Raw genomic sequence first — 26,558 nt, 5'->3', positions numbered from 1 at the left:
TTTTTTACTGCAGCTTTAAAAAACAGAATTCCCAGATAAAACGAAATGCATGGTGTAGCGACCGGTTCTCGAGCTCCACAGCCGTGTCTGGGCCGAGTCATCGCGCTGAGCCACGTCTCTGTAAAAATCAGTCCGCAGCGTGCCCTGAGATCTCTGTGTGTTAAGCCACTACCTTACACCCTCCACCTTGTTATTGAATGACCGGATTTTTAAGAGAGTCTTTGCTTGGTAAAGGTTTTTCATTAAGATTCTTAGCTTGACCCCTACCCCAGTCAATGACAAAAAAAAAAAAACAAAAAAAAAAAACGTCCACACTTTTACTTTCTTTCACGAAGTCGCCTGCGTCTCAGACACCTGTTACTATGGAGATACGTGGAACTATGGCGTTCTGACTTGCACTTTCAGGACGCTACCGAACGTATATAAACGTGTTGTTTACAGCTTCCTCTGATGTTAGGCAGTTCCTTATATATGTATGAACGATTCGCACTGGCAACTACACTGTGTTAGTAGAGATAAATAAATACATATATAATATCTGTTTGAAGTGGCTGGATTTCCCTGGAAACTGCAGTGCCCTGATGTGTTGACTGAGCCACAAAGACAATTGTGTATCATAAAACATTTGCAAAGGAGCGCAATGTATTTGCGAGGGAACGCAAAACTATTTGTTCTTTTTTATATTTCCCCCAGTCCCTTTAGGGGCTCCGTACTTACGGTACCGTACTGTGGCTGAGGGCATTTATTTATTTTTTTCAGTTCATCAGAAGTGCAGTTGAACTCTTGTTCACCTCAGGAAGCTCGTTCATTTTTCACAATCACTGACTTAAATCATCAGGCAGTATTCTGAAAATCGGGGTATTCCACACAGAGTCTCTCAGTTTAGCCAGATAACTTAAGCTCAAGGTCAAGCCTATCCAATAGGTACAGAGCTGAGGAAGCTACTGGAATACGCCCCAGAGCTCACTCTAGCTATATTTTGAAAAATGTTGTGTATTGTGTGTGGAGACCACCTCAGAGAAACGAGACACAAAAGACCAGAGCAATATATTCCTGTTTTTTTAATGAATGCTAAACATTTAATAATGACGTCCACTGTCATCAATGCGTTTTGTGAGAAAACTCTAAATAACTGAGTGTGCTTGGTAGCAGTGTTTTTATTATTATTAACTAAGAACCGGCATATAAAACCTTAAAAGCGTAAAAAAAGCAAACGCAGTAGGATCAACATTGCTTTAAAACAAAACAGCGCTGCATCCGTTTAAATTAAACAGCAAATCTCAGCAGCAGATATATCATTAGCAACGTTTATTTTGCGCATGCGCAGAACTAGTCAGGTAGTAAAACATGTCAGGACGGGCAGTTCGTAGAGTTTCCGTAACGCCCCCCGGACCAGGCTGTAAAAGATTATTCAACATTGCATAAATAAACGCAAAGTAACCTGAGCTCCCTGAGACCTTTAGCACCCGCTGGCGATAAAAGTCCTAAGTGAAACTTTGGGTCAGATCAGATCTTCATCAGCTCTAGGCAGCGCCTCTGAGTCCATTCCAGCTGCGTGTCCACCACTGCTCCGGAATTTACAGTGACTGTACTCGGTCAGCGAGCTTGTTGTGTAAGAAATAATCCTTTATTCCGTGTTCTGGTGGCAAAATGTGGTCGCTGGTGCTCTTGGTGTGGTTCTTGCTCTGGGCTGGAGGAACCTATTGGTACTTGTTTAGCCGAAGAAGCCCCTTCACGGAGGAGTCAGTGAGACCCCCAGGACCGATGGAACTAGACCAGAAGAAGAGAGACAAAGTTTTGAAGCAGGGTGAGTGCATGATGAACCAGTTGAAACTCTGGTAACTGGGCGTACACTTTTTTTTTATCAGGAACATCTACACCCTCAGATTAAAGACACAGTGTTATTCACTATACCGCTCTAAATTAAAAGCTCGGAGGACACTGGGAGTTCCTGAAAAAAGGACAGTGATTATAAAATACCATGCTGAAGTCTTTAGAAGCCTGTGTGACTGTTTAAAGCTATTAATCTGGACAGTATTTGGGGTTTTGTGCTGGTAAAAACACAATGTAACATTAGAATAAATATTCATACTTAAACACAGTGGTCAGAAGTGTTTTGTGTTTTATTTTCAGTAAACAGTTCAATGAGATTCATGTCCCTTAATTTAACACTCTGTGTCCCAGATGTCAAGCTTTAGAGAACTTGGCCCAAAAAGAGACAAACAAGTCACTGTGAGCTTTTACAGGAAGTGCTTAAGATGATAGATAATGCAGAGAGTCATGCGGATGCTGAAAATGTCACAGAAAACCAATCAGAACAAATCTCAGTCCAGCTTTTCCTTATACACTTAGAGCAATTTTACATCTTATCTGATAGAATAGAAAACAGGCCAAAAAGAGGACATTCACCCAAGTGCACAATGCATACAAGAAGGAAAGCTTTGTATACATTAAACATCCTGCAGCAGCACCATCCTTCTGCAGCAAAGAGGGACGTACACAAACCAAAGCAATGAATATCAAATACAACAAAAGATTTTACTCTAGCAGTAACTTCATTAGAAGTATTTGAAGAGCACAGGTTTAGTCCCTGGTTCTCACTGAACTCCAAAATAACCAAAACAAGGATTTGTTCTGGTTCCGCTGGTTCTATTTAAGACCTTCTTGCTCAGAGGTGCCTTTAGGGGCTGTAAGTACTGGGGTTTGATAAGAGTCTCCCAAAGGAAAGTGCCACTATACATTTTAAAGAAAGTAAGAGAGAACAGGAACAGAGGAAATGCATTACAAAGCTGTGGATTTGTTCTATTAATATTAGGGCTGGACAATACGGCCAAAATTGATAACGATATATCTCTAAATTTCAGTTGATACAGTATAATTCTGATATCGATATGAACAACAAGCCACAGAAAAACTGCACAGAACAAACAAGAAACATGACGTCACCATCAGACAACAACCTCTTGGTTTTGTCAATATTAATAATTTTAAACTAACTGTAAAATTGTGTGTGTGAGTGAATGTGAGAGTGAGTGTCGCCCTGTGAAGGACTGGCACCCCCTCCAGAGTTCCTGCCTTGCACCCGATGATTCCGGGGAGGCTCCGGACCCGCCGCCACCCTGAACTGGATAAGGGTTACAGACAATGAATGAATGTATTATGAGTGTCCAAGCCCTGGTTAATACAATGAAAAACATGATTTATACTTGATTAGTTTATGGCAGATTTGAGGTGGAGATGATTTAAAATCAGCAGAGTTTCTCTCTCTACAACGTGTCTCTAAGCTTTAAAGTCAGTTGTAATAACGAGTTCAAGGTAGTATTAGCTTAGCGTAAGGAATTCACTGCTTGTCATTTCCTCCCACGGTCAGTGATCATAAACACGTTTGATAAGAGTCTTTCTGGACTCTGGACTCGTGGACAATCTGCAAATCTAATTACAACAGGGCAAACAGAAGACAAAGAGCCACAGAATGAATCAGGACACTATTAATAACAACAGTTTATGATATGTAAATATCTTTGTGATGCTGTTAGTCCCTGAATATATTTTACATGCAGGAAATACAGTAGATATATAGGTAATTATTTTAATAATAACTAGGGCTGGACAATAATTCAATATCAATATATATCACAATATAAAATGTTTCAATAACAACAATATGATTTTTAAACACTTTTTCATTAATTCATTCATTGTCTGTAACCCTTATCTAGTTCAGGGCTGTGGTGGGTTCGGAGCCTACTCTGAATCACTGCGCCAGTCCTTCACAAGGCGACACACACTCATGCATTCACTCACACACTCACACCTACGGACACCTACGGAGTCTCCAATCCACCTACCAACGTGTGTTTTTGGAGAAACCGGAGCACCCGGAGGAAACCCACGCAGACACAGAGAACACACCACACTCCTCACAGACAGTCACCCGGAGCTCAAACCCACAACCTCCAGGACATTCAGTACATAGAAATAAAAAAAAATCATCTATAATAATGAAAGCAAAAATAGAATAAAATATAGTTAAACAGGAAAAATATATTTTTAAAAAGAGAAATCATAAAGTTAATACAGTTGTAAAGTGACTAAAATGACCTTGGAGTAACATAGCGATAATAATCCATGTTCTCAATGCTTTGTTAATTCAGGTTTCACCAGGGAGAAGGTCCCACAGAATCTGGACGCCATTGTGATCGGCAGTGGGATTGGAGGGATGACTGCTGCAGCTACAATGGCCAAAACGGGAAAACGAGTTCTGGTTCTGGAGCAGCACGACCAGGCAGGAGGCTGCTGTCACACCTTCACGGAGAAAGGCTTCGAGTTTGATGTTGGTAAGAAGTTGTCGCTTGGTTAAATCTGAACAAGCAGCACTTGACTTATGATCAAACCTCAGCCAGATGTGCTTCTCACTGGCCAATGAAACACAGTGTAGTTACACCTGTACAACATCTGCAGAGGTCCAGATAACCTTCGTTAAGCATGCAGTACCTAATCTACAGTGCAAACCCCCTCATTATCAACACAAACAAGCAAACCACAAGCCTTGGTCTAAAGAGATGTGGTCAGATATGCCCTACTTGTCACCGTGTTGTGTTTTATCATACATTCTAAGGGAGTGGTCTCATTACTGGAATTTCAGGGGTCTTAAAGACATCATTAAAGCAAAGTGAGAGAAAATATGTGGAGGAAGTTTCTCCCATCCCCCCAGTACAGCTCCAGTATTATAAACATATCCACACTAATGGTGCTTTTCCACTGCATGGTACTATTTTCCACTCCCAGAGCTTCCCTCTGAAATGTATCTGGTGTCGTCTCTAAAACCCTGTCTCTAAGGGGAACAGTGGGCCACAAACCACAACAACGGCGGCGGTAACGTTAAGCTGTGTTTACTCATGCTGTATTGTGTTGTTGTTGTTGTTATCTTCAAAAGACTACGGCGTAATTTTACGAGCTGCCATTGTGAGTCGGATAAAAACAAACGTGATCTCTGCTGCAGATGGAGATTTTACAGATGGAGAGTTGGTGCTGGACGTCTGCGCTGCGTGGCGAAGAGTGACGACTCTCTCTGGACAATCAGCACTCTGCAAATTTTACACGCCACGGTTTAGTCCCTACTCGGCTCGCACTGAACCACGAGAGAACAGCTACTAAACAAGAATCCGCTTCCAGAACCAGGACCTGATTTACCTGGTACAGGAGTGGAAAAGCAAGTAGAGTGGAGTAGAGTAGGTGGAAAAGCACCATAAGCTGCAGTGAAGCCGGTTTATTGGCTCCACTTTAACTGGTCTCTCCTCTTTTTATTGTCACTGTTATCGTTGTTTGTTGAGCACTGACCATATGACACTCTGCAGTATCATTCATTAAGTGAGAAGTTATAAATTTCTCCTGATTTCCTTCTGTCTCTAAAGGCGTTCACTACCTTGGCCAGCTGCATGAGAACAGCCTGTTTCGGGTCGTGATGGACCAGATCACTGAAGGCCAGCTGCAGTTTGTGGAGCTGGACCAGCATTTCGACACCGTGGTGATTGGCACCAGGGAAGAACAAAGGCAGTACACTCTCTACTCAGGCAAAACTGAGATGGAGGAGCATCTGAAGAAGCAGTTCCCTGCTGATGTCAGAGCTGTGGGAGAGTTCTTCAGGATGATGAAGGTAGTGTAGAGTCCTGATCATGAAAGGTGTTGGGTGTGAGCGTGGCTGGGTTAGTGTTTGGTGACCTGCGATGGACACTGAAAAACCAAGAGTGTACTTACACATAAGGCAGGGAACAAGAAAAACCTGGAGAGTGACCTCTCTCTGGAGCTACACCTGGCCAGGGAAGGCAATGCAGGTGGACGGTTTCTGAGTTTCTACGTGGGTAAATAGGACTCTGTAAAGTGTGTTCTTGTGTCCTTAAAGATGTCAGCGAGGAGGACCCCATTTCTGGCCAGTCTGAAGCTGATGCCTTGCTGGTTAGGGATGTTTTTGTTGAAGAGTGGCATCGCTGACCTCTGCTCCTCCGTCTTCCGCCTCATTGGCACCAGTGCCACAGAAGTGGTCAATAGACTGACCTCCAACAAGGACCTCCAGATTGTCTTTGCTTACTACTTCTACGGTGAGGTGCTTTCCTTGCAGTGAAACAAGCATTCAAAAGCGATCAGTGACTACAGTGAATAGTGAGCTCAACATAGCTGTGAGTTGGGTTTGAGCAACATTGTACTCTCTCCTTTTGGAACCAGGGGTCCCCCCAAAAGACTCCAGCTGCCTGATCAACGCTCTGATGCTGCAGCACTTCAAGCGTGGAGCATACTACCCTAAAGGGGGCGCTAGTGAGATCCCATTCCACATCACAAAAGTCATCCAGAAATATGGAGGAAATGTCCTGGTCCGAGCTCCTGTGAGCCGCATCCTGGTGGACAGCAAGGGAGCAGCGTACGGTGAGACGGAACGAGTTGTATATGAGTATACACACACACACACACACACATCCTGGGGACCTAACTTGCCTCTAATTTTAGCCCACTGTTAGTGAGCATTACACTTTGATTAAAGTGTAATGTTCACTAACAGTGGGCTAAAATTATCATGTTATCATGAATTGCTCTCAGTGCTTTTTCTTAATATAATCTCAGTAAAGTCTTTGTTTGTGTACATTCCTCTTGTGTTTTGACACTCGGTTCCACATCAGAAAACCATATGCTGCTTATTGTTCAGTGACAACAATAGCACCATTATATCCCCCACCTCTAAAGGTCTGTAAGGTAAAGTGTATGTTGTGCTGTGGTTTATTGACAGGTGTTGCTGTTAGAAAAGGGCAGGAAGAGGTGGAGGTGCGAGCTCCCATCATCATCTCCAACTGTGGACTCTTCAACACCTTCAAGAGGCTCCTGCCCCCAGAAATACAGAGCAAACCAGGTCAGATATTGCTTCATCACTTCTGCAGGATCTCTGCTGTGTGGCTCTCCATCTGAATCTGTTCTGAGCCTCCTCTGGTCTCATCTTGCAGAGATTCAGCAGAGGCTGGACATGGTGAGACCTGGACGAGCTTCACTGTTACTTTTCTCTGGCTTTGACGCCACTCCAGAAGAACTGGGCATCACTTCCACCAGCTACTGGGTCTTCAAGAATAACGACATGGACGGCATGTCAGTGAGAACGCAAGAACCTCAGATACAACAACGCAATAAGATTTACTTCACAACACCCTGCATGTACCACACCACCATTTAATGTAATATCATTCTGTGAGGAACTTTTAGAGGAAGACGTCTGGTTCCATTCACAATCACTTTCAACACTAACTTATACTTATTATATACACTGACCAAATATACGTACACATATGTACAATATACACACACCTTCTACACCCTGACCACACAGGAGCTCTTTGTTCCACAGTTACAGACTGTAGTCCACCTGTGTCTCTGCATACTTAGTTAGCAGTAGGGAATATAATCCACCCTCCAGAAAGATACAGCAAACAACGTCTTGACAGTGTCCTGTGTCCAATGATGAAGGACTAGAAGAGAAGACAAGCTGTGAGGTGACAGATGATTCGATTAGATAGATTAAGATTAGTTCCAGACATTTGTTTTCACTTCCAAAAGTTGATAAAGCTTAGGATAACACTTAGGTATCGTAAGGATCAAAGATTTAAAATTACATAAAAAAATAAAGACACGTGTTTATGAGTAAAAGAAGGAAGTGGAGAGGAGTTTCTATTTTTTATCCCTCTAGTAAAACAGAGAGGGTTCTAAACAGCAGTCTGCTCTGATCTACTGTTACAAGCGCTACTTGTTGTTACACAAAGCTCCCACAGGGCGGCGCTGTTGCCTAAACCTTTAGAACAGAGGCGGCCACAGCTCTGGGTCCTTTGCCGTTCTTCCATTTTGGACAACTTCTGTTGTTCTCATGACATTTTAACCCAATACAGAGATTAAGAAGATGGTTTAAATGACGTTAATCAAAAACCACAGACAGATGTATAAAGTTCTGGAGACAGACAGCTGTAGGAGTATACACCTCTAACAGACCTGTGTTTATGTGAAGGATGGAAGAGTTCTTCAGTTTGGAGAAGGACGAGGCGCCAGAAAACATCCCCATGATGTTCCTCACATTCCCTTCAGCCAAAGACCCCACATCGCAGATCCGTCACCCAGGTACTACCCTGATCTTTAAAAATAAGATATTAATTAATCAAGATAATAAAAGTAGATTTTATTAGGCACCTGGAGCTGTGGATAAAACAGGACTCATAACAACCGCGCAAGACCCAGTGACTCACCAAACCTGTCACTATCAGAGAGATAACATCCGATCCTTTCACTGTGAGAACAATCAGCAATGTGGGTCTGAAAGGACGTGGCACTAGAGAGAACAAGCCAGCACTGAGAAAAGGAAACAGACACAAAAGAATCAACCTAACCAAGAAGCTGCTGGCTACTTGCAGGGAAAAAAACAAATGTGATAAGAGTAAAAGCCTGTTGTTATATGTGTGTTTTTATTCAACCCTGAATTTGTATTTAATAACAACGTACCAAACAACCAATCAAAACATTTATAATAGTATAGCACTTTTTTAGACTAATTAAGCCAACAACAAACATGTAAAAACTTTAAAGGAACACTGCTCCTCTAAGCTGTAATAGGGAGAACAGAGCCTCTGCCGTTGCAACGCTTGGCTTATTGCTGCAGAAACTGAATGAAGTAAACGAAAGGGTGGTCTCTGACATTTGCTCAGCTTTAGGGTCGGGCCGGGGAGGGTGGGGTGTGTGTGTGTGTGTGTGGGGTGTAAGACTCTGACAGAACCACGGTCTCCAGTCAGAGGTGATCTGTGTTTGTTTAAGAGCGTGAGATTATTCTGGAACTTTCTGTGGTCACTCAGCTGCTGATGTTAATGTTTCAGGTAAGTCCTGCATGACCATCCTCACTATGGTCAACTACGAGTGGTTCGAGGAGTGGAAGGACTCGACTGTGAAGAAACGAGGGGACGATTACGTGCAGTACAAGACGAGATTCGGCAAGTGTCTGTTCGACTGGGCCTGCGTCCTCTTCCCCAAACTCAGAGAGAAGGTACAGTTTTTAAAAGTAATACACATCTGGTCACGGAGGTTACTGGGTTACGGAGACTGACCACAGATATTAATATTATAAACATACAACATACGGGGCACACGTTGGAGCAGCAGGAGTCTGCGTGGGTTTCCTCCGGGTGACAGTCTGTGAGGAGTGTGGTGTGTTCTCCCTGTGTCTGCGTGGGTTTCCTCCGGGTGCTCCGGTTTCCCCCCACGCTCCATAAACACACATTGGTAGGTGGATTGGAGACTCAAAAGTGTCCGTAGGTGTGAGTGTGTGAGTGAATGTGTGAGTGTGTGTTACCCTGTTAAGGACTGGCACACCCTCCAGGGTGTGTTCCCACCTTGCGCCCAGTGATTCCAAGTAGGCTCCGGACCCACCACGACCCTGAACTGGATAAGGGTTACAGACAATGAATGAATGAATGAAAATATCTATGCAAACTCACAGGCATATCAATACATAAATATTCACTTACACTCATTTACTCACAAACATACTCTCTCTCTCATTCACTCACTAACTCACTCTTTCACACACTAATGCACATACACATTCACTCGTTCCCTCACATGCATATTCACACATTCACTCACAAACGTACACATTCACTTATATCCTCACACACTCATTCACTCAGTAACTCCCATACATAAGCACACACCCAATCACACACAAAATCAATGACATATACACTCACTCACATATTTACTCACTCACTCACTTCAACACTCATTTACTTAACTGCTCACTCATATTTAGGACCTGCACCATGAGGGGGCTCAGCTGTGCTCTGTATTAAGGACACTGTCACTCCCATGTTTTACGTTGGTGGTAAATTTGAAATAAATCTTACATTACATTGACTGTTAATAACTGATATTTTTACAGAGTGGCGTGCTGTGAGTCTTCACGGCAGATTCTGCGGAAGTTTAGATGCCGTTTACTCATATTCCCCTCTCCTGTTTGTCCCAGTTGGTTTATCAGGACGTGGCGACTCCTCTGACCAACACTCACTACCTCAACTCTTACAGAGGAGCCATTTACTCAGCTGACCACAACCTAGGCAGGTTTAAAGCAGAAGTTATGGCCAAGAACCGCTGTGATACTCCTATCAAAAATCTCTACATCTCAGGTACCACAAGATCTGTGGGTACACACCTGTCCACCAAAACATTAGAACCACCTGCTTGTTTCTGCACTCACAGAGTAGCACTTTGTTATTCTACTTTACAGAGTGTAGTTGCTCTGTCAGGACCCTCACAGGAGCCCTGTAGACGTGGTGGTGGTGTTGTGCTAATGTGTTACACTCGTACAAGTGGGACCCCTATGGGCAAATCCTTAAAATGCACTCTTAAAAATAAAAAGGTGCCACTTTGGCTTATAACAGTTCTTTATGGAACCAAATGTGGCTCTTCTATGGCATCACTATGGCTTTGTAGCACTTTTATTTTTAAAAGTGTGGCCACAGCTTTACTCTTAATTAATTGAGAACAGAGATCTTGTATTCATTGATATGTGTGTGTGTGTGTGTGTGTGTGTGTGTAATTTCCAGGTCAGGATTTGTTCAGCTGTGGTATCGTAGGAGCTCTTCACGGTGGTCTTCTCTGTGCCTCCGCGGCACTCGGACAAATCGTTTACATCAACCTCCTGCTGCTGAAGAAGAAGCTAAAGAGGAAGAAGGCCAGAGAAATGGCAGAACAGGTTAAAAACAAGGTGCAGTGAGATCAGACCACGGCAGAACCACAGGTTACAAGAAGAACTACAGCCTGGGGACCCTTTCACCGAGTCCAGAACACTTTTCATTCAGAAGCAAAATGGAAAATTAAATATCTGAATACCCCAGCGTTTAGGGTCTGGTCAAACCTGTAACAAACAACAAACATTTAGAGATTTCTGGGTTGATAACTTTCAAACCACAATAGATTGTTTCAAACCACAATAATAGTCTTGTTTGATATGGTACATGACCCCCTTCCCATTGTAAAAACTGGTCCTTTCAAGATGGCGGCCATGTTCCGGACACAGCCTAAAGAATAGGCCCCTCCCCCGTTACTCGTTGAGATATGTCATCGATACTTCAGCTTAGTGGACGGAGGGTACAGTGTCTGTAGACTGTCATGCTAGTTCTCTTTGGCTGCAGGTTGAACCAGCCAGTAAACTAGTGAACATTTTACCTCGTACTTGCTGGACGTTCTCTTTGTGGGCAATGTGACCTCAGGTACGTGAGCAGGAGGTTGAACTGACCACTCATTTAATCTCTGTGCAACTGCAGTGACAGCTTTTAAAATTGGATTTGGTTACAACACTGCCTCTACAGGGAGTAGGGAGCAAGTGAGCACTCTAAGAAACTGAGACACACTCCTTTATGTTATATTTAACCAGACATGGTTTACCCTCCTTTTACGGTGGAGTTCATTTTAACCCATTCAAGTTTTAACACCATGGAAAATGGTGTACACATAAAACTACCAGATGGTGTGTTGTTAGTGTCCTGTTGTTCGGGGTCAGTTTGAAATAAGGCTGGTTAAGCTTCATAAAACACATTTGGTTGTTGTGGACATGCAGTTTTATAATCTACAAAAACCCTTCCTGCTTCTTTAGAGCCATGACCTCCTTTATTTGAAGCAACACTAGATAGTATTTCTACCATAAAAATACAGCATTAAATCATTATGATGCTCCACTGAGCTGTAACAGGGAGAATAAAGTTACTCTCTGCAACTGTTGGGGGACCCCATGACCAACAAACCCAAATCTTACTTAGTGCTGCTTTAAAGTGTATTCAGGAGATTCACAAAGAGACAAAGGTGCTGAGCTTTAAACTCATCTAACAATTTTCATATTAATTATTTTCTAAGGGGGTGTTCATCGATGGGATAAAAAAGGACCGAAAACTGTAGATAACAGGAGGGTTATGGTCCTGAATTATACAATGCCAAAGAATATTTACATAGTTTTTGCTTCCAAGGTGGCTTTATGCATAATGTCACTGTCAGGAAAGAAACAAATTTCCATTTTTGTTCTTTTGACCATTTGAAAAAATATATATATATACAAAAAATCTGTATTCATTTTCATTTTTCACTTTTAGTTATTTTTTTTACTTAATTATAGATTTATCTTTTATTAATGTTATATTTTTTACACATACACTATAAAGTTCTTATAAACAATTAATGTTCATTCAACATTATAATGAACAATATTAATGACAGCATATGTCAGTAATCACCATGCATATTAAAAAGTTTTATGAAGCGTAAAATCTATCTTTAATGTGTTACATTTTGGATGAATTTTTGTGACAATTGTATCAAGAAATACATAAATATGCCAAGCAATAAATTAACAAACTGACAATTCTTTTGTAAAATGATTGCCTGAAAACACCTGCATCGCTGCTGTGTCTGATCCACTTGCACCAGCACAACACACACTAACACACCACCACCACGTCAGTGTCACTGCAGCGCTGAGAATGATCCACCACCACATTACACCTGCTCTGTGGGGGTCCTGAGCGCTGGGGGAACAGGGGGAAAGTGGGGTGACAAAGTATGTAGAGCAACAGATGGACTACAGTGTGCTCCTGAAAGTTTTTATAAGTGTGACTGATGAGGATTTCTAACTGTGGTGACCCTGTGCTCTCTCTGGTATAATTCAGGTTCATTCTGCACTCCAGCTCTTGTATAATATACCTCCAGATGATACGGTGTGTGTAAAGTCTAACAGATTTGACACAGTTCTGATAAAGAACAGTCCTGGATCGTTTACAGCCCGGTAAAGAGCGCTGGAAAGAGGATTATCTGTTTTACAGGGCCAGCTTGGAGATAACGTAATTAGAGTAAGATAAACAGCATGAGCTTCATCAGCCCTTCCTGCAGCCAGTGTCCACACTGACACCTGGTTATCAACACTCAACACTTTAAAGATCAAGTATAGAGGAAAATTACAGGCTTTAATCCTTCAATCTCCTGCAGACACTATTCACTCAAACATCTGTAGGAAACCAGAAGTTATTAAAGCTTTTACATTTACAGTCACTCATCCCACACTCATCCATTCACTCATATTGCTTACTTAGTCACAAACTCACACCTGTGGACAGTGTCACACACTCACCCGGTCACTCATACACTCACACCTGGGGACAGTTTCACACACTCACCCTGTCACTCGAACACTCACACACTCACACCTATCAAAATGCACACAGATAGAAGAGTTGTATACAGTTTATTTGACGGTGGAAGCAGTACTTTTCATCAGTGGAACTCCTTCAGCTTATGAAACAGTCATTACAGTTTTAAAAATTACAAAAAAATGAAACAACTTTCACTAAAAATATACTCATTAGTACTTTATTACACTGATTTAGATGTTTATGAAAGATGCTAATAATTCTTTAACAGGCGGTAAACACAGGGATAGAGCAGCATTCTCTGTTGTAATCGCTATCTCCCGCGCCCCGGTCTGCTATCTTTACACCAGGCCGTAAAAGATTATTCAACCTTGTATAAATGACCTTTAGCACCCGCTGGCGATAAAAGTCCTCAGTGAAACTTTGGGTCAGATCAGATCTTCATCAGCTCTAGGCAGCGCCTCTGAGTCCATTCCAGCTGCGTGTCCACCACTGCTCCAGATGTTACAGTGACTGTACTCGGTCAGCGAGCTTGTTCCGTAAGAAATACTCCTTTATTCCGTTCTGGTGGTGAAATGTGGTCGCTGGTGCTCTTGGTGTGGTTCTTGCTCTGGGCTGGAGGAACCTATTGGTACTTGTTTGGGCGAAGAAGCCCCTTCACTGAGGAGTCAGTGAGACCCCCAGGACCTATGGAGCTGGACCAGAAGAAGAGAGACAAAGTTCTGAAGCAGGGTGAGTGCATGATGAACCAGTTCAAACTCTGGTAACTGGAATGAATAAATGAAATGAATGAATGAAAAGAAGTGTTTCTTTTTAAGAAATATCAAGTGAATGAGAAGAGAAAGCTACACTACAACACCTTCTACTTATTATAGTTATTGAGAGCTACATGGTTCTTCCTGCGTGTAAAATACACAGAGAATAAATAGCATCACAAAGTAACTTACATAAAATAAACCTTTGTTATTAATAGTGTTCTGTCTCATTCTGTAGCTCATTATCTTCTGTTTGCTCTGTTGTAATGAGATTTGAAGATTGACCTGGTTATGAGTCCAGAAAGACTCTTATCAAACCTGTTCTTTTGATCCCTGACAGTGGGGGGAAAAGCAGTGAATCCCTTACGCTAAGTTAACATCACACCATTCAATGCTTTGTTAATTCAGGTTTCACCAGGGAGAAGGTCCCACAGAATCTGGACGCCATTGTGATCGGCAGTGGGATTGGAGGGATGACCGCTGCAGCTACGATGGCCAAAACGGGAAAACGAGTTCTGGTTCTGGAGCAGCATGACCAGGCAGGAGGCTGCTGTCACACCTTCACGGAGAAAGGCTTCGAGTTTGATGTTGGTAAGAAGTTGTCGCTTGGTTAAATCTGAACAAGCAGCACTTGCCAGCTGTGTTTCAAGGCTATTCCAGCTTTTATGGTCAAACCTCAGCCAGATGTGCTCCTTCTAGACTTTGGGACTTTCACCCACCAAAGAGGTTCAGACAATATCCAGTGAGAAAAATCAGCTATATTCACATCAGAGTCCACATCAGAGTAGACTTAAAAAAACGTTTTTTTCTAGAGCTTACATAGAATTTCAAGAAGCGTTTCGTTCAAAAACTAGTCCCGCCATCCCCTACTCCGATTGGTTCATGGTAAAGTAGCCTAAAATCTTCTGATTGCACGGTCTGACTGTAGAGTTACCATTATTCGTGGATAACCTTCTCTGTAAACATTTAATTGGTCAGACTGCACGTCAGTAGACCCGCCCCCCCTCCCGAGATGTGTCCTCTTTTTCACCATCTCAGATCTGGTCACCCTACATCAGAGGGGTGAAGTGACTCGCACTAGTTTGACTGGAAGATGTAAAGGTTATAGCGAATGTAAATGATTTTATGACGTGATTGCAGAAACTGTTATTTTATGACCTACACTGTGCACTATGTAGGGTGGAGGGAGACATTTGGGATTCAGAGGATCTCTTGGTGGGTTTTTCTCCTGCGTTCTAATTGTGTACAGCGTACAAGCTGTTGGCTGTACTCCCAAAAAATGTGATGCACACATGAGCTACTAAGACGTGCATTTTTCCAGTTTTAATACAAGGATTCATCTCATACATATGATGTTTTTGTTGTTGGTGATGGAGAAAACATGTATGAACGTATCAGTGTTTACAATGCGCCATTTCAGGGACAGATTTGTTTACATTACAGACGGATACAGGACACTTACACTTTAAATTCAATGTAGCCACAATGAATGCAGTTCCTGAGCTGCAGTGCAAACCCTCTTATTACAAACACAACAAAACAAGACCACAGGCCTTGGTCTAAAAAGAGATGTAGTCAAATCCTCAGATATGGTCAGTCAGTGTGGGGAATCCTAGAGATGCCCCCACTACCCATTTCAAATTCATACCTGAAGGAACAGGTTGGCCTTGCCCTTGAGCGAGGGAATGCCTTGAACTCTGCAGAGAGAGGACACACAATCCCAGGAGATTGTTTGGCTTCTATAGAGCAAGGCTGCCCTCTTCCTGTGAGTTATCCCTCGCCAGTGTGTTCCTACACTTTCCAAGTTTCCAGGGACAAAACTGACCTGTGAAAAACACCCTGTGACAGTCTGTGTACTTTTATGCAATACCATATTTAAAGTGTTCAGTAATTCATCAGCTTGCCTTCTGTTTCTCAAGGACTTCACTACATCGGCCAGCTGCATGAGAACAGTATGATAAGAGTCGTGATGGACCAGATCACTGAAGGCCAGCTGCAGTTTGTGGAACTGGACCAGCATTTCGACACCATTGTGATTGGCACCGGGGAAGAACAAAGGCAGTACACCATCCATACAGGCAAAACTGAGATGGAGGAGCATCTGAAGAAGCAGTTTCCTGCTGATGTTAGAGCTGTGGACGAGTTCTTCAGGATGATGAAGGTAGTGGAGAGATCATGAAAGGTGTGCTAAAGGGAACAGGGCTGATTCATTCTGGATCACAAAAGGAGTGTGGTGTTTTCTCCCTGTGTCTGTGTGTGTTTCCTCTGGGTGACTGTGAGGAGTGTGGTGTGTTGTCCCTGTGTCTGCGTGGGTTTCCTCTGGGTGACTGTCTGTGAGGAGTGTGGTGCGTTCTCCCCATGTCTGCGTGGGTTTCCTCCGGGTGACTGTCTGTGAGGAGTGTGGTGTGTTGTCCCTTTGTCTGCGTGGGTTTCCTCTGGGTGACTGTCTGTGAGGAGTGTGGTGTGTTCTCCCTGTGTCTGCGTGGGTTTCCTCCGGGTGACTGTCTGTGAGGAGTGTGGTGTGTTCTCCCTGTGTCTGGGTGGGTTTCCTCTGGGTGACTGTTTGTGAGGAGTGTGTTGTGTTCTCCCTGTGTCTGCGTGGGTTTCCTCCAGGTGACTGTCTATGAGGAGTGTGTTGTGTTCTCCCCGTGTCTGCGTGAGTTTCCTCCGGGTGACTGTCTGTGAGGAGTGTGTTGTGTTCTCCCCGTGTCTGCGTGAGTTTCCTCCGGGTGACTGTCTGTGAGGAGTGTGGTGTGTTCTCCCTGTGTCTGCATAGGTTTCCTCCGGGTGACTGTGAGGAGTGTGGTGTGTTCTCCCTGTGTCTGGGTGGGTTTCCTCCAGGTGACTGTTTGTGAGGAGTGTGGTGTGTTCTCCTAGTGTCTGGGTGGGTTTCCTCCAGGTGACTGTTTGTGAGGAGTGTGGTGTGTTCTCCCTGTGTCTGCGTGGGTTTCCTCCGGGTGCTCCGGTTTCTCCAAAAACACACGTTGGTAGATGATTGGAGATTCAAAAGTGTCCACAGGTGTGAGTGTGTGAGTGAATGTGTGAGTTTGTGTCAACCTGTGAAGGACTGTCGCACCCTCCAGGGTGTGTTCCCGCCTTGTGCCCAGTGATTCCGGGAAGATGAGGGTTACAGACAATGAATGAATGAATGAACTCCAGCCCAGCTTATTCCAAAGTTAGTAGGTAGAGTTCCACTGTTTCACAGGCTTTAAACACCTCTAGGTAACTCTTGGGATTAGGTATGGTTAGACTTGGGTTTTAAAAAGTGTAACTATGTCTCTATTAGGTGTTTTCTTGTTTTCTTAAAGACGTCAGCGAGGAAGACCCCTTTGCTCGCCGGCTTGAAGCTGATTCCTCGCTGGTTAGCTTTGCTTCTGTTGAGGAGTGGCATCGCCAACCTCTGCTCCTCTGTTTTCCGCCTCATTGGCACCAGTGCCACAGAAATGGCAAACAGTCTGACCTCCAACATGGACCTCCAGCTCATCTTCTCTTACTTATTCTATGGTGAGGCACCTTCCTGGTTTATTATAAACCAGGATGTTTGGGCTAAAATGGATATTATTTCTTAAACCAAAACTTCTTCAAGTTCGGCTATTACTGTTATGTAGTCCAGGTTTTTCAGTGTAAAATCAAAATGACCACAATCCAACAGCAGTATTGTGTACACTTTATCAGTACAGTTAATGCCAAGAGTTTGATTTACTGGGTAGTTTTGTGGGCTAAAATGTACAAATGGACATTTCTTGTATTTCCTGTGTCAGTCCCGTTCTCACAGCTGGAAATCTTTAGGGTGCTTACTAGTTTTGCTTTCTGTGCACACGCTGATACAGTGTGATACTCCGTAACATTAGTGGCTCTGTTCACACATGTGCGCACTCGGATTGTACCTTAATTTTCTACTAGGGCATTAGCACGATAAAGTCCGTGTAAAGTCTGGGATAAATGTTAAGGAAGTCTGAGCTCACACATACAGCTCCCATGTGATAGGGGCTTCAGAGAGCACAACTAGCCTCACTGAATCTTCCTCTGTCTCAAAATCCCACCCAGAGGAACAGGGTGGCCTTGTCATTGAGCCCTGTGTAGACCCTGTGCCCCGTGGTCCTCTGTACAAGGCAAGACTGCCCTGTTCCACCAGGTTAAAATTGGTGCCCCCTGGTGTGTCATATGTTGTGACAGTTTCCATTTCCCCTCTGGGATGTTAAGCTATCAGTACATTGCGTTAGCTTTATGTTGGCCTCATGTTTCGGAGGAAACACACGTTTTATTGTTGTGACACTAGATTTTGTTTGAATGCAATTGTTATGTGTTTTTTGAACCAGGGGTCCCCCCAAAAGACTCCAGCTGCCTGATCAACGCTCTACTCCTGCACCACTACAAGCGTGGTGCGTACTACCCTAAAGGGGGTGCTAGTGAGATCCCATTCCACATCACAAAAGTCATCCAGAAATATGGGGGAAATGTCCTGGTCCGAGCTCCTGTGAGCCGCATCCTGGTGGACAGCAAGGGAGCAGCGTACGGTGAGTTGGAACGAGTTGTATATGAGTATACACACACACACATCCTGGGGACCTAACTTGTCTCTAATTTTAGGCCACTGTTAATGAACATTACACTTTAATCTTTAATTGTTATCATGAATTGCTCTCAGTGCTTTTTCTTAATATAATCTCAGTAAAGTCTTTGTTTGTGTAAATTCCTCTTGTGTTTTGACACTCGGTTCCACAGCAGAAAACCATATGTTGCTTATTGTTCAGTGACAACAATAGCACCATCATATCCCCCACCTCTAAAGGTCTGTAAGGTACAGTGTGTGTTGTGCTGTGGTTTATTGATAGGTGTCGCTGTTAGAAAAGGGCAGGAAGGGGTGGAGGTGCGAGCTCCCATCATCATCTCCAACTGTGGACTCTTCAACACCTTCAAGAGGCTCCTGCCCCCAGAAATACAGAGCAAACCAGGTCAGAGCAAACCAGGTACCGCTTCATCACTTCTGCAGGATCTCTGCTGTGTGGCTCTCCATCTGAATCTGTTCTGAGCCTCCTCTGGTCTCATCCTGCAGAGATTCAGCAGAGGCTGGACATGGTGAAACCTGCAAGAGGGTCATTCCTAGTTTTCTCCGGCTTTGATGCCACTCAAGAAGAACTGGGCATCACTTCCAAGAACCTCTGGTTGTACAAGACTAACGATATGGACATCATGTGAGTATGAATGGGTAAAAAAACCTTATTAATAGAGAATGGAAGGAATGGAATGGATTAAAGGAGAATGGAACAAGACGTCTCCATGTCCACAACACATCCAGCGCTTTTTTCCTCTCCCCCATCACCACAGACCTCTATAAGTCTAAAGAACTTGGGATGATGATGAGGATGATGGAGAATAGTGGACATATCAACTCAGCCTCAACCAAATCCTGCACGTCCCTCTACACCTTGGTGTAAACACCAACTTCTGAAAATTACAGTCAAACATCAGCCATGTGTCAACCATCCTTTACTGCAATCACTATTCCTGAGGAGCTGATAGAGGAGGACATCTGGTTCCATTCAACTTCACTGTCCACAGTAATTCAGAAATTTAATCTGGCCTGAGCTCTTGTTCTGAGCAATTCTTGTTATTAGACAAAGCTCCCACCTTGAGCTTTGAGCGTGGACAGTGAGCATTTTTTAAAAACTCCAGCAGCACTGCTTTGTCTGATCCACTTGTACCAGCACAACACAACACTATCATATGTAGACCAGTAAATCCCTCTAGTATAACAGAGAGGGGCCTTAATAGGTTCTGATCTAATGTTACAAGCGCTACTTGTTGTTACACAAAGCTCCCACAGGGCGGCGCTGTTGCCTAAACCTTTAGAACAGAGGCGGCCTCAGCTCTGGGCCTTTTGCCATTCTTCCATTTGGACATGGCTTTGTTCTGCTCTGTGTCCAAACAGAAACAATTATATGACGGAGCTGTGGGAAGAACACGGCCGATCCCTGCTGCTCTAGATCCACATTCTTCAGAGAAAAGATACAGGCGGACATTTTAGACTTCAGACTCCCAAACTGTAGCAAGCATAGTGTTTCTTTTGGAAAGAGACCCCGTACGCTCAGAATGGTATCTTTAGAGAAGGATACACAGGCTTATCTAATGGAAGTTAATATTTTTTCCAAGTAATTTTTCATAGTTTCTTTTGGTGTCTTGAAATTGTAGGAGTCTTCCAATGATGGCTGACAAAAATAACACAAACACAAAAGGGTTCCAGTAAAGGTAACACTTACACCTCAAACAATCATGTTTTTACTTGAAGGATGGATCAGTTCTTCAGCTTGGAAAAAGAGAAGGCTCCAGAAAACATCCCCATGATGTTCATCACTTTTCCCTCCGCCAAAGACCCCACGTCGAAGATCCGTCACCCAGGTAACGCCCCTGGAGGCTCCACCCACTCTGGAGAACATCCAGAGAGTTATGGTGTTACTCCTCCAAGTCTCAGGCTTTCAATTAGACCTCAGCAGTTCAGTGATGTGGCAGAAAGAGCTGAGTGCTTCACTGCTTTAGAGCAGTGCTGTCATGGAGGTCGTTTAAGTTCACAGACGTGAGATAGAGTGCTGTGCAAAAGTCAGAGACCCATTACGGTCTCTGATCCTCCATTTAAAATAGTCTTTATTTTTTAAGGGGTTAATTTCTCCAGTGGTGTTTTTCTAAGGGAATTTGACAAACAATTATCCACATACAACAAGAAAGGGGAAAGTCAGAGTTCAACCATTTGATTAAAAAGATACAGAGAAAGTGGAACACAATGGCTTTTAAATCTTTAATCTCTGAGAGACAGGAGGAAATCCAACTCCACTCTTGTTTTAGATCTGAACACATCCACGGCTTAAAAGACCAGCTCAGCTCTATGGGCCTAAAAACACCAGGAGCTGATTCCGTGTAGGCTCCGGACCCACCGCGACCCTGAACTGGATAAGAGTTACAGACAATGAATGAATGAATTGATTGGAAATGGAATGAATGCAAAGGTGATCTTTTTCACTGCACACGATTTGCGTTATGGTGCAGAGGTTTCTGGCAAAACTACATTCTCCTGTCAGAGGTGATCTGTGTTTGTTTAAGAGCATGAGATTATTCTGGACCTTTCTGTTGTCACTCAGCTGCTGATGTTAATGTTTCAGGTAAGTCCTGCATGACCATCCTTACGATGGTCAACTACGAGTGGTTCGAGGAATGGAAGGACACGACTGTGAAGAAACGAGGGGACGATTACATGGCGTATAAGATGAGATTCGCCAACTGTCTCTTTGACTGGGCCTGTGTCTACTACCCCAAACTCAGAGAGAAGGTACACCATAAAAAATCCAGTCCTTGATTTTACAACTACATCTACATTAACCACTAGATTTGGGGTGATAACTTGAGGTCAGACAACCATGGACTCACAGATCTTTGGAAATGGCTGACCGAACTTTTGAAGTAAATTGAGGGACACAGCAAAAGAAAAAAAATGTCACACATGCTTAATCTAAGTATTTATGCCTAGATAGTACACAATAATAAAATTAATGTAGGTAAGATTTGACCAACTGAATAAGTATAACATTAAATATAATTTATAACAGATGCCTGAAAAACAGACAGAGTATTGCATAGTTCTTAAGGCAAATATTCATAATATATACATACCGGATTCCAAAAAAGTTGGGACACTAAACAAATTGTGAATAAAAACTGAATGCAATGATGTGGAGATGGCAAATGTCAATATTTTCTTCGTAATAGAACATAGATGACAGATCAAAAGTTTAATCTGAGTAAATGTAACATTTTAAAGGAAAAATATGTTGATTCAAAATTTCACAGTGTCAACAAATCCCAAAGAAGGGACAAGTAGCAATAAGTGGCTGGAAAAAGGAAATTGAGCATATAACGAACAGCTGGAAGACCAATTAACAATAATTAGGTCAATTGACAACATGATTGGGTATAAAAAGAGCTTCTCAGAGTGTCAGTGTCTCTCTGAAGCCAAGATGGTAAGAGGATCACCAATTCCACCATTGTTGAGCAGAAAGATACCGCAATACCAGAATGGTGTTACCCAGCGTAAAATAGCAAAGACTTTTAAGTTATCATCATCAACCGTGCATAACATCATCAAAAGATTGAGAGAATCTGGAATAATTGCTGTGCGTAAGGGTCAAGGCCGTAAAACTCTGGATGCTCGTGATCTCCTGCCTTAAACGTCACTGCACCTCAAACAGGAATGCCACTGTCAAGGAAAGCAGAATGGGCTCAGGAATACTTCCAGAAACCATTGTCAGTGAACACAATCCATGTGCCATCTGCTGTTGCCAGCTGAAATTCTAAAGTGCAAAGAGGAAGCCATTTTTATGCAAGCTCCACAAGCTCAGACGTTTGCACTGGGCCAGGGGTCTGGTCTTTTAAAATGGAGTGTGGCAAAATGGAAGACTGTTCTGTGGTCAGATGAGTCACAATTTGAATTTCTTTATGGAACACTGGGGCGCCATGTCATCCAGACCAGAGAGGACAAGGATAACCCAAGTTGTTATCAATGCTCCGTTCAGAAGCCTGCATCTCTGATGGTATGGGGTTGCATGAGTGCTTGTGGCATGGGCAGCTTGCATGTCTGGAAATGCACCATTAATGCAGAGAACTATGTTCAGGTTCTAGAACAACATATGCTCCCATCTAGATGTCATCTCTTTCAGGGAAGACCCTGCATTTTTCAACAAGATAATGCCAGACCATATTCTGCAGCAATCAACCACATCATGGCTACGTAGGAGATGGGAGAGCATTCCTATTTCCAAACTTGAGAAACTGGTCTCCTCTGTCCCCAGACATCTGAGTGTTGTAAGAAGGGGGGATGCCACACAGTGCTAAAAAATGGCCTTGTCCCAACCTTTTGGGGATTTGTTGATGCCATGAAATTTTGAAACAACGTATTTTTCCCTTAAAATGATACATTCTCTCAGTTTAAACTTTTGATCTGTGATTTGTGTTCTATTCTGAATAAAATATTAGATGTTGGCACCTCCACATCATTGCATTCAGTTTTTATTCACAATTTGTTTAGTGTCCCAACTTTTTTGGAATCCGGTTTGTGTAGAGTACAGTACAGACAATATACAATACAGACTTCCACATATTTCCCCCCTGAATATACATGAGGTTGTAGACCCTCTCAGCATCTAACTTGGGGCCCATCCACACAGATACGTTTATTCTTAAAAACAAAGGGATTTTGTCTGCGTTTTCGCCTCCCATCCACATTAAAATGACGTTGTTGATCACTGAAAACCTCCAAGGTTCTCCAAGGTGGAGATCTTTGAAATCGCAGTTGTCTCTGTTCTCATGTGAGACGAAGGGAAACGGACATGGAACTGTCTCTGTCTGAAACTCACACAGCTCCTCACTCCCTCCACAGAGTTCAGACTCACACAGATTAATAAATATAAATGATGTGTGTTAGAAATCAGTCATTTCAAGATGTGTGTAGTGCACTACAGAGGGAGGATGTAGTGATTTGGGATTAAACCTCTGTGCTTCTGTCAGGCTTCATGGTGTTTTGAAGCCTCTCTTAAAGGGATACTATGGGGACAGGCGGGATAATGCAGCTATTGTAATATTCGTCTGGACAGGGATGAATTCAAAAACTGAGAGAAGAAAATCCCACTTTTTAAAAATAAATGGATCCCTGTGGAGAGCCTTAATGAATAATTTCAGATTTGTAACCTTGAAATCTGCAGATATTTTGATTCTGTTTATTCTCTGCTGTTTTTCACAGTTGGTTTATCAGGAAGTGGCGACTCCGCTGACCAACACTCACTACCTCAACGCGTACAGAGGAGCCATGTATTCAGCCGAGCAAAATTTAGAGAGGTATCAGGTAGAAGTTATGGCCAAGAACCGCTGTGAAACTCCTGTCAAAAATCTCTACATCTCAGGTACCACAAGACCCCTGCTAGAATAAAGAAAGATATAAAATATATTTTAAAAAACATGTTTATGTATTTATTTATTTATTTTATTAAACATTTACTTAAATATGTTTTCAATATAAAAAATGTGCATGGAATTTGCTGAAACAAATTTCTATATTTACTAATATATATATAAAAAAACAGCCCTGTACATGACCATATTTCACGTGCTTTGTGTGATTTATGTGTGTGTGTGTGTGTATGTGTGTGTGTGTGTGTGTACATATGTGTCTTCCAGGTCAGGATTTGTTCAGCTGTGGTATTGTAGGAGCTCTTCACGGTGGTCTTCTCTGTGCCTCCACGGCGCTCGGACAAATCGTTTACATCAACCTCCTGCTGCTGAAGAAGAAGCTGAAGAGGAAGAAGGCCAGAGAAATGGCCGAACAGATTAAAAACAAGGTGCAGTGAGATCAGACCACGGCAGAACCGCGGATTACGAGAAGAACTACAGCCTGTGGACCCTTTCACCGAGTCTCAAACCTAGTGACGTGCAGCAGGGGGCGGCTACTGTGTTTAGAGTGTGTTGTGTTTAGTAGATGGACAGCAACTGTAGATTAGCATGCTAGTTAATTCTGTTGGTTTAGGTTGTTTTTCATTTTCAGTTTTATCATTATATTATTTGATTAATTTTTATTTACTTTTTTAGCTGACTAGAAAACGTTTAAGCAACGGAGTGAAAAGTCACAGGACAGACTTTTATTTGATAAAGGAAAGGGAAAATTACATATCTGAAACACCCAGCGAGTAACAGGGGAGGGGCCTATCTTGTGTCTGCCATATTGGATCAAGGGTAAGTCTTTCCAATGGGAAGGTGGTCATATAGCATCTCAAAGAAGATTAGAATTGCCTCAGAAACTGATTGTCACAATCAGATTTGAGATATTTCTTATGCTTCAAAAGTTGTCAACACAGAAAGTTCAAAACTTGTGTTACAGGCTGGTTATTGACGCTACCCGAATGTTCCCATCCATTCTGACCGAAGATGGAGCTGAGCTGAGTAACGAGACTGTAACGAGCAACAAAAGTTTTGAAGTTTGTGAAATAAAAGGCTGTCCTGTGACTTTCACTCATCCTGTAGTTTCAGTAATTTTAGCAGGAGGTAGAACTGATTTAATGAGCTTGTAACCATTTTATAAGTTTTGTTTTTGGTTAAAATGCTGCTTTTGCTACACAGCTGCCTCTGTATTGAATAGGGAGCAAGGGGAAATGCTGAGTATGGTGCATTAATGTCCTGTTTCTAGCAGCAGTTTTTACCGGAACAGTTCAAATTCATGAATTATGCAAATACTGTGTATTGGTAAAATTTCCACTACTTAAATTATGTACATTGTCACTGTTATGATCTTTTGATGAAACCTGCTCTTTACAGTGGGTTATAAAGTGACAAATAAAATGTATAGAAAGTTGTATTGGAATAAATCTTGTTTTAAATTACAGTGACATAACAACAAATGTCACTCACGATAAGAGTTCTAGGACAGAAACAACACAGACACACACACACACACACACTAAGCCTAAACACACAGTATTGTTAAACACCACCACACACACACTTGCTAACCTTCGTCTGAAAACAAGCCCAATGCCTTCAGTCTCAACTGTTCCTGCACTTCCAGAGAAATCTGTGAATCTGAATCTGAGCGCCACTTAAACAGCTGCACTGAGGATTTACAATGAGCCAATAACCCAGAGAAATGTGTTTAGAGATGTGGACACAGGTCTGAAAATCTCCACCAACACTTTATCACAGGTTCCCGAAGAACACGTTCAGTGAAGCATTATTTACAAATGATTTAATTATTTTTCTTTCTGTTTATATAATATTTATTCATCTGCCTTTTTTGGTCCTTCCTTTTCATCCTTTTTTCCTGTTCCATCTTCCTGGCTCACCTTCTTTCTGTCTGTCCCTGTTTTCTTATTCTCCTCTCTGTGGCTCACTCTGCAGTCTCAGTCGGTGATGCGCTTTCTTGAAATGTTGAAAGAGCGTGTTTCCTTCACAAAAGTTTGTAACAATCTGCAACATGGAGGAGAACCTAAATGCCGAGGCCAACCGAGCGACTCGAACAGTTCCCCCCAAAGAAAAACACAGTGTCTGTGGTTTGGACATGCTTTGCTCTGTTTTGACTTTAATTAAGATGACACTGAACAAAAAGTAATGTAAATCAAATGTAAACGCTGAGGAAAAAACAAACACAAAAGCACAATCACACCCCAAATATAAACAGTGCTCAGAAAACGAGAGGAACAAGCTCCCAGCGACATTAGAGAAATATCCCAGCTTTAACACTGGAGCATATTCACAGCACAGGCCTCGTCACTGAACTGATAGGGTCATAAATACAAACACAAAATAATCATCCATTAATCGTAATCGTGGTAAAACATACAGTTAATCGTGATATTGATTTGCGCTCATATCGCCCAGCACTAGCCTTAGATTTTTCAATCATTTTAACTTCCCTTTAACGTGGATGAGCAGGCATTTGCAAACCTTTGGCCACAGAGTGTGATCTAAAGCACCACATTATGTAACATCTCTGCTCCAGAAGGCCACGCTTAAGCGGACCCTCTCGTACCTGTGTTGTTCTGACCCGTGTTTGAGCCCCGGGAAGTTT

At 42.7% G+C, this 26,558-nt stretch overlaps 2 protein-coding genes across 2 annotated transcripts; both read left to right on the top strand.

Annotated features, from left to right (window-relative positions):
- Nucleotides 1-1,111: 1,111 nt before the first annotated feature.
- LOC136691803 (inactive all-trans-retinol 13,14-reductase-like) lies at nucleotides 1,112-12,284 on the top strand. Its single transcript, XM_066664618.1, has 11 exons — nucleotides 1,112-1,807; nucleotides 4,155-4,337; nucleotides 5,415-5,656; nucleotides 5,903-6,098; nucleotides 6,223-6,420; nucleotides 6,779-6,898; nucleotides 6,990-7,128; nucleotides 8,036-8,145; nucleotides 8,892-9,058; nucleotides 10,037-10,196; nucleotides 10,617-12,284. The coding sequence occupies exons 1-11, from the start codon at nucleotides 1,651-1,653 to the stop codon at nucleotides 10,784-10,786; spliced, it is 1,842 nt and encodes a 613-aa protein (XP_066520715.1). The 5' UTR covers nucleotides 1,112-1,650; the 3' UTR covers nucleotides 10,787-12,284.
- A 1,496-nt stretch (nucleotides 12,285-13,780) lies between these two features.
- LOC136692519 (inactive all-trans-retinol 13,14-reductase-like) lies at nucleotides 13,781-24,418 on the top strand. The gene is made up of 11 exons (XM_066665999.1): nucleotides 13,781-13,937; nucleotides 14,369-14,551; nucleotides 15,880-16,121; nucleotides 17,269-17,464; nucleotides 18,280-18,477; nucleotides 18,796-18,915; nucleotides 19,017-19,155; nucleotides 20,250-20,359; nucleotides 21,115-21,281; nucleotides 23,745-23,904; nucleotides 24,179-24,418. Exons 1-11 carry the CDS (start codon nucleotides 13,781-13,783, stop codon nucleotides 24,346-24,348), a joined length of 1,842 nt encoding a protein of 613 aa, XP_066522096.1. The 3' UTR covers nucleotides 24,349-24,418.
- Nucleotides 24,419-26,558: the final 2,140 nt, after the last annotated feature.

This window comes from Hoplias malabaricus, chromosome 3 (assembly GCF_029633855.1).
Source record: "Hoplias malabaricus isolate fHopMal1 chromosome 3, fHopMal1.hap1, whole genome shotgun sequence".
Classification (NCBI taxonomy): Eukaryota; Metazoa; Chordata; class Actinopteri; order Characiformes; family Erythrinidae; genus Hoplias; species Hoplias malabaricus.
Note: the sequence above shows the minus strand (reverse complement) of the source record. Positions and strands in the feature narration are given on the sequence as shown.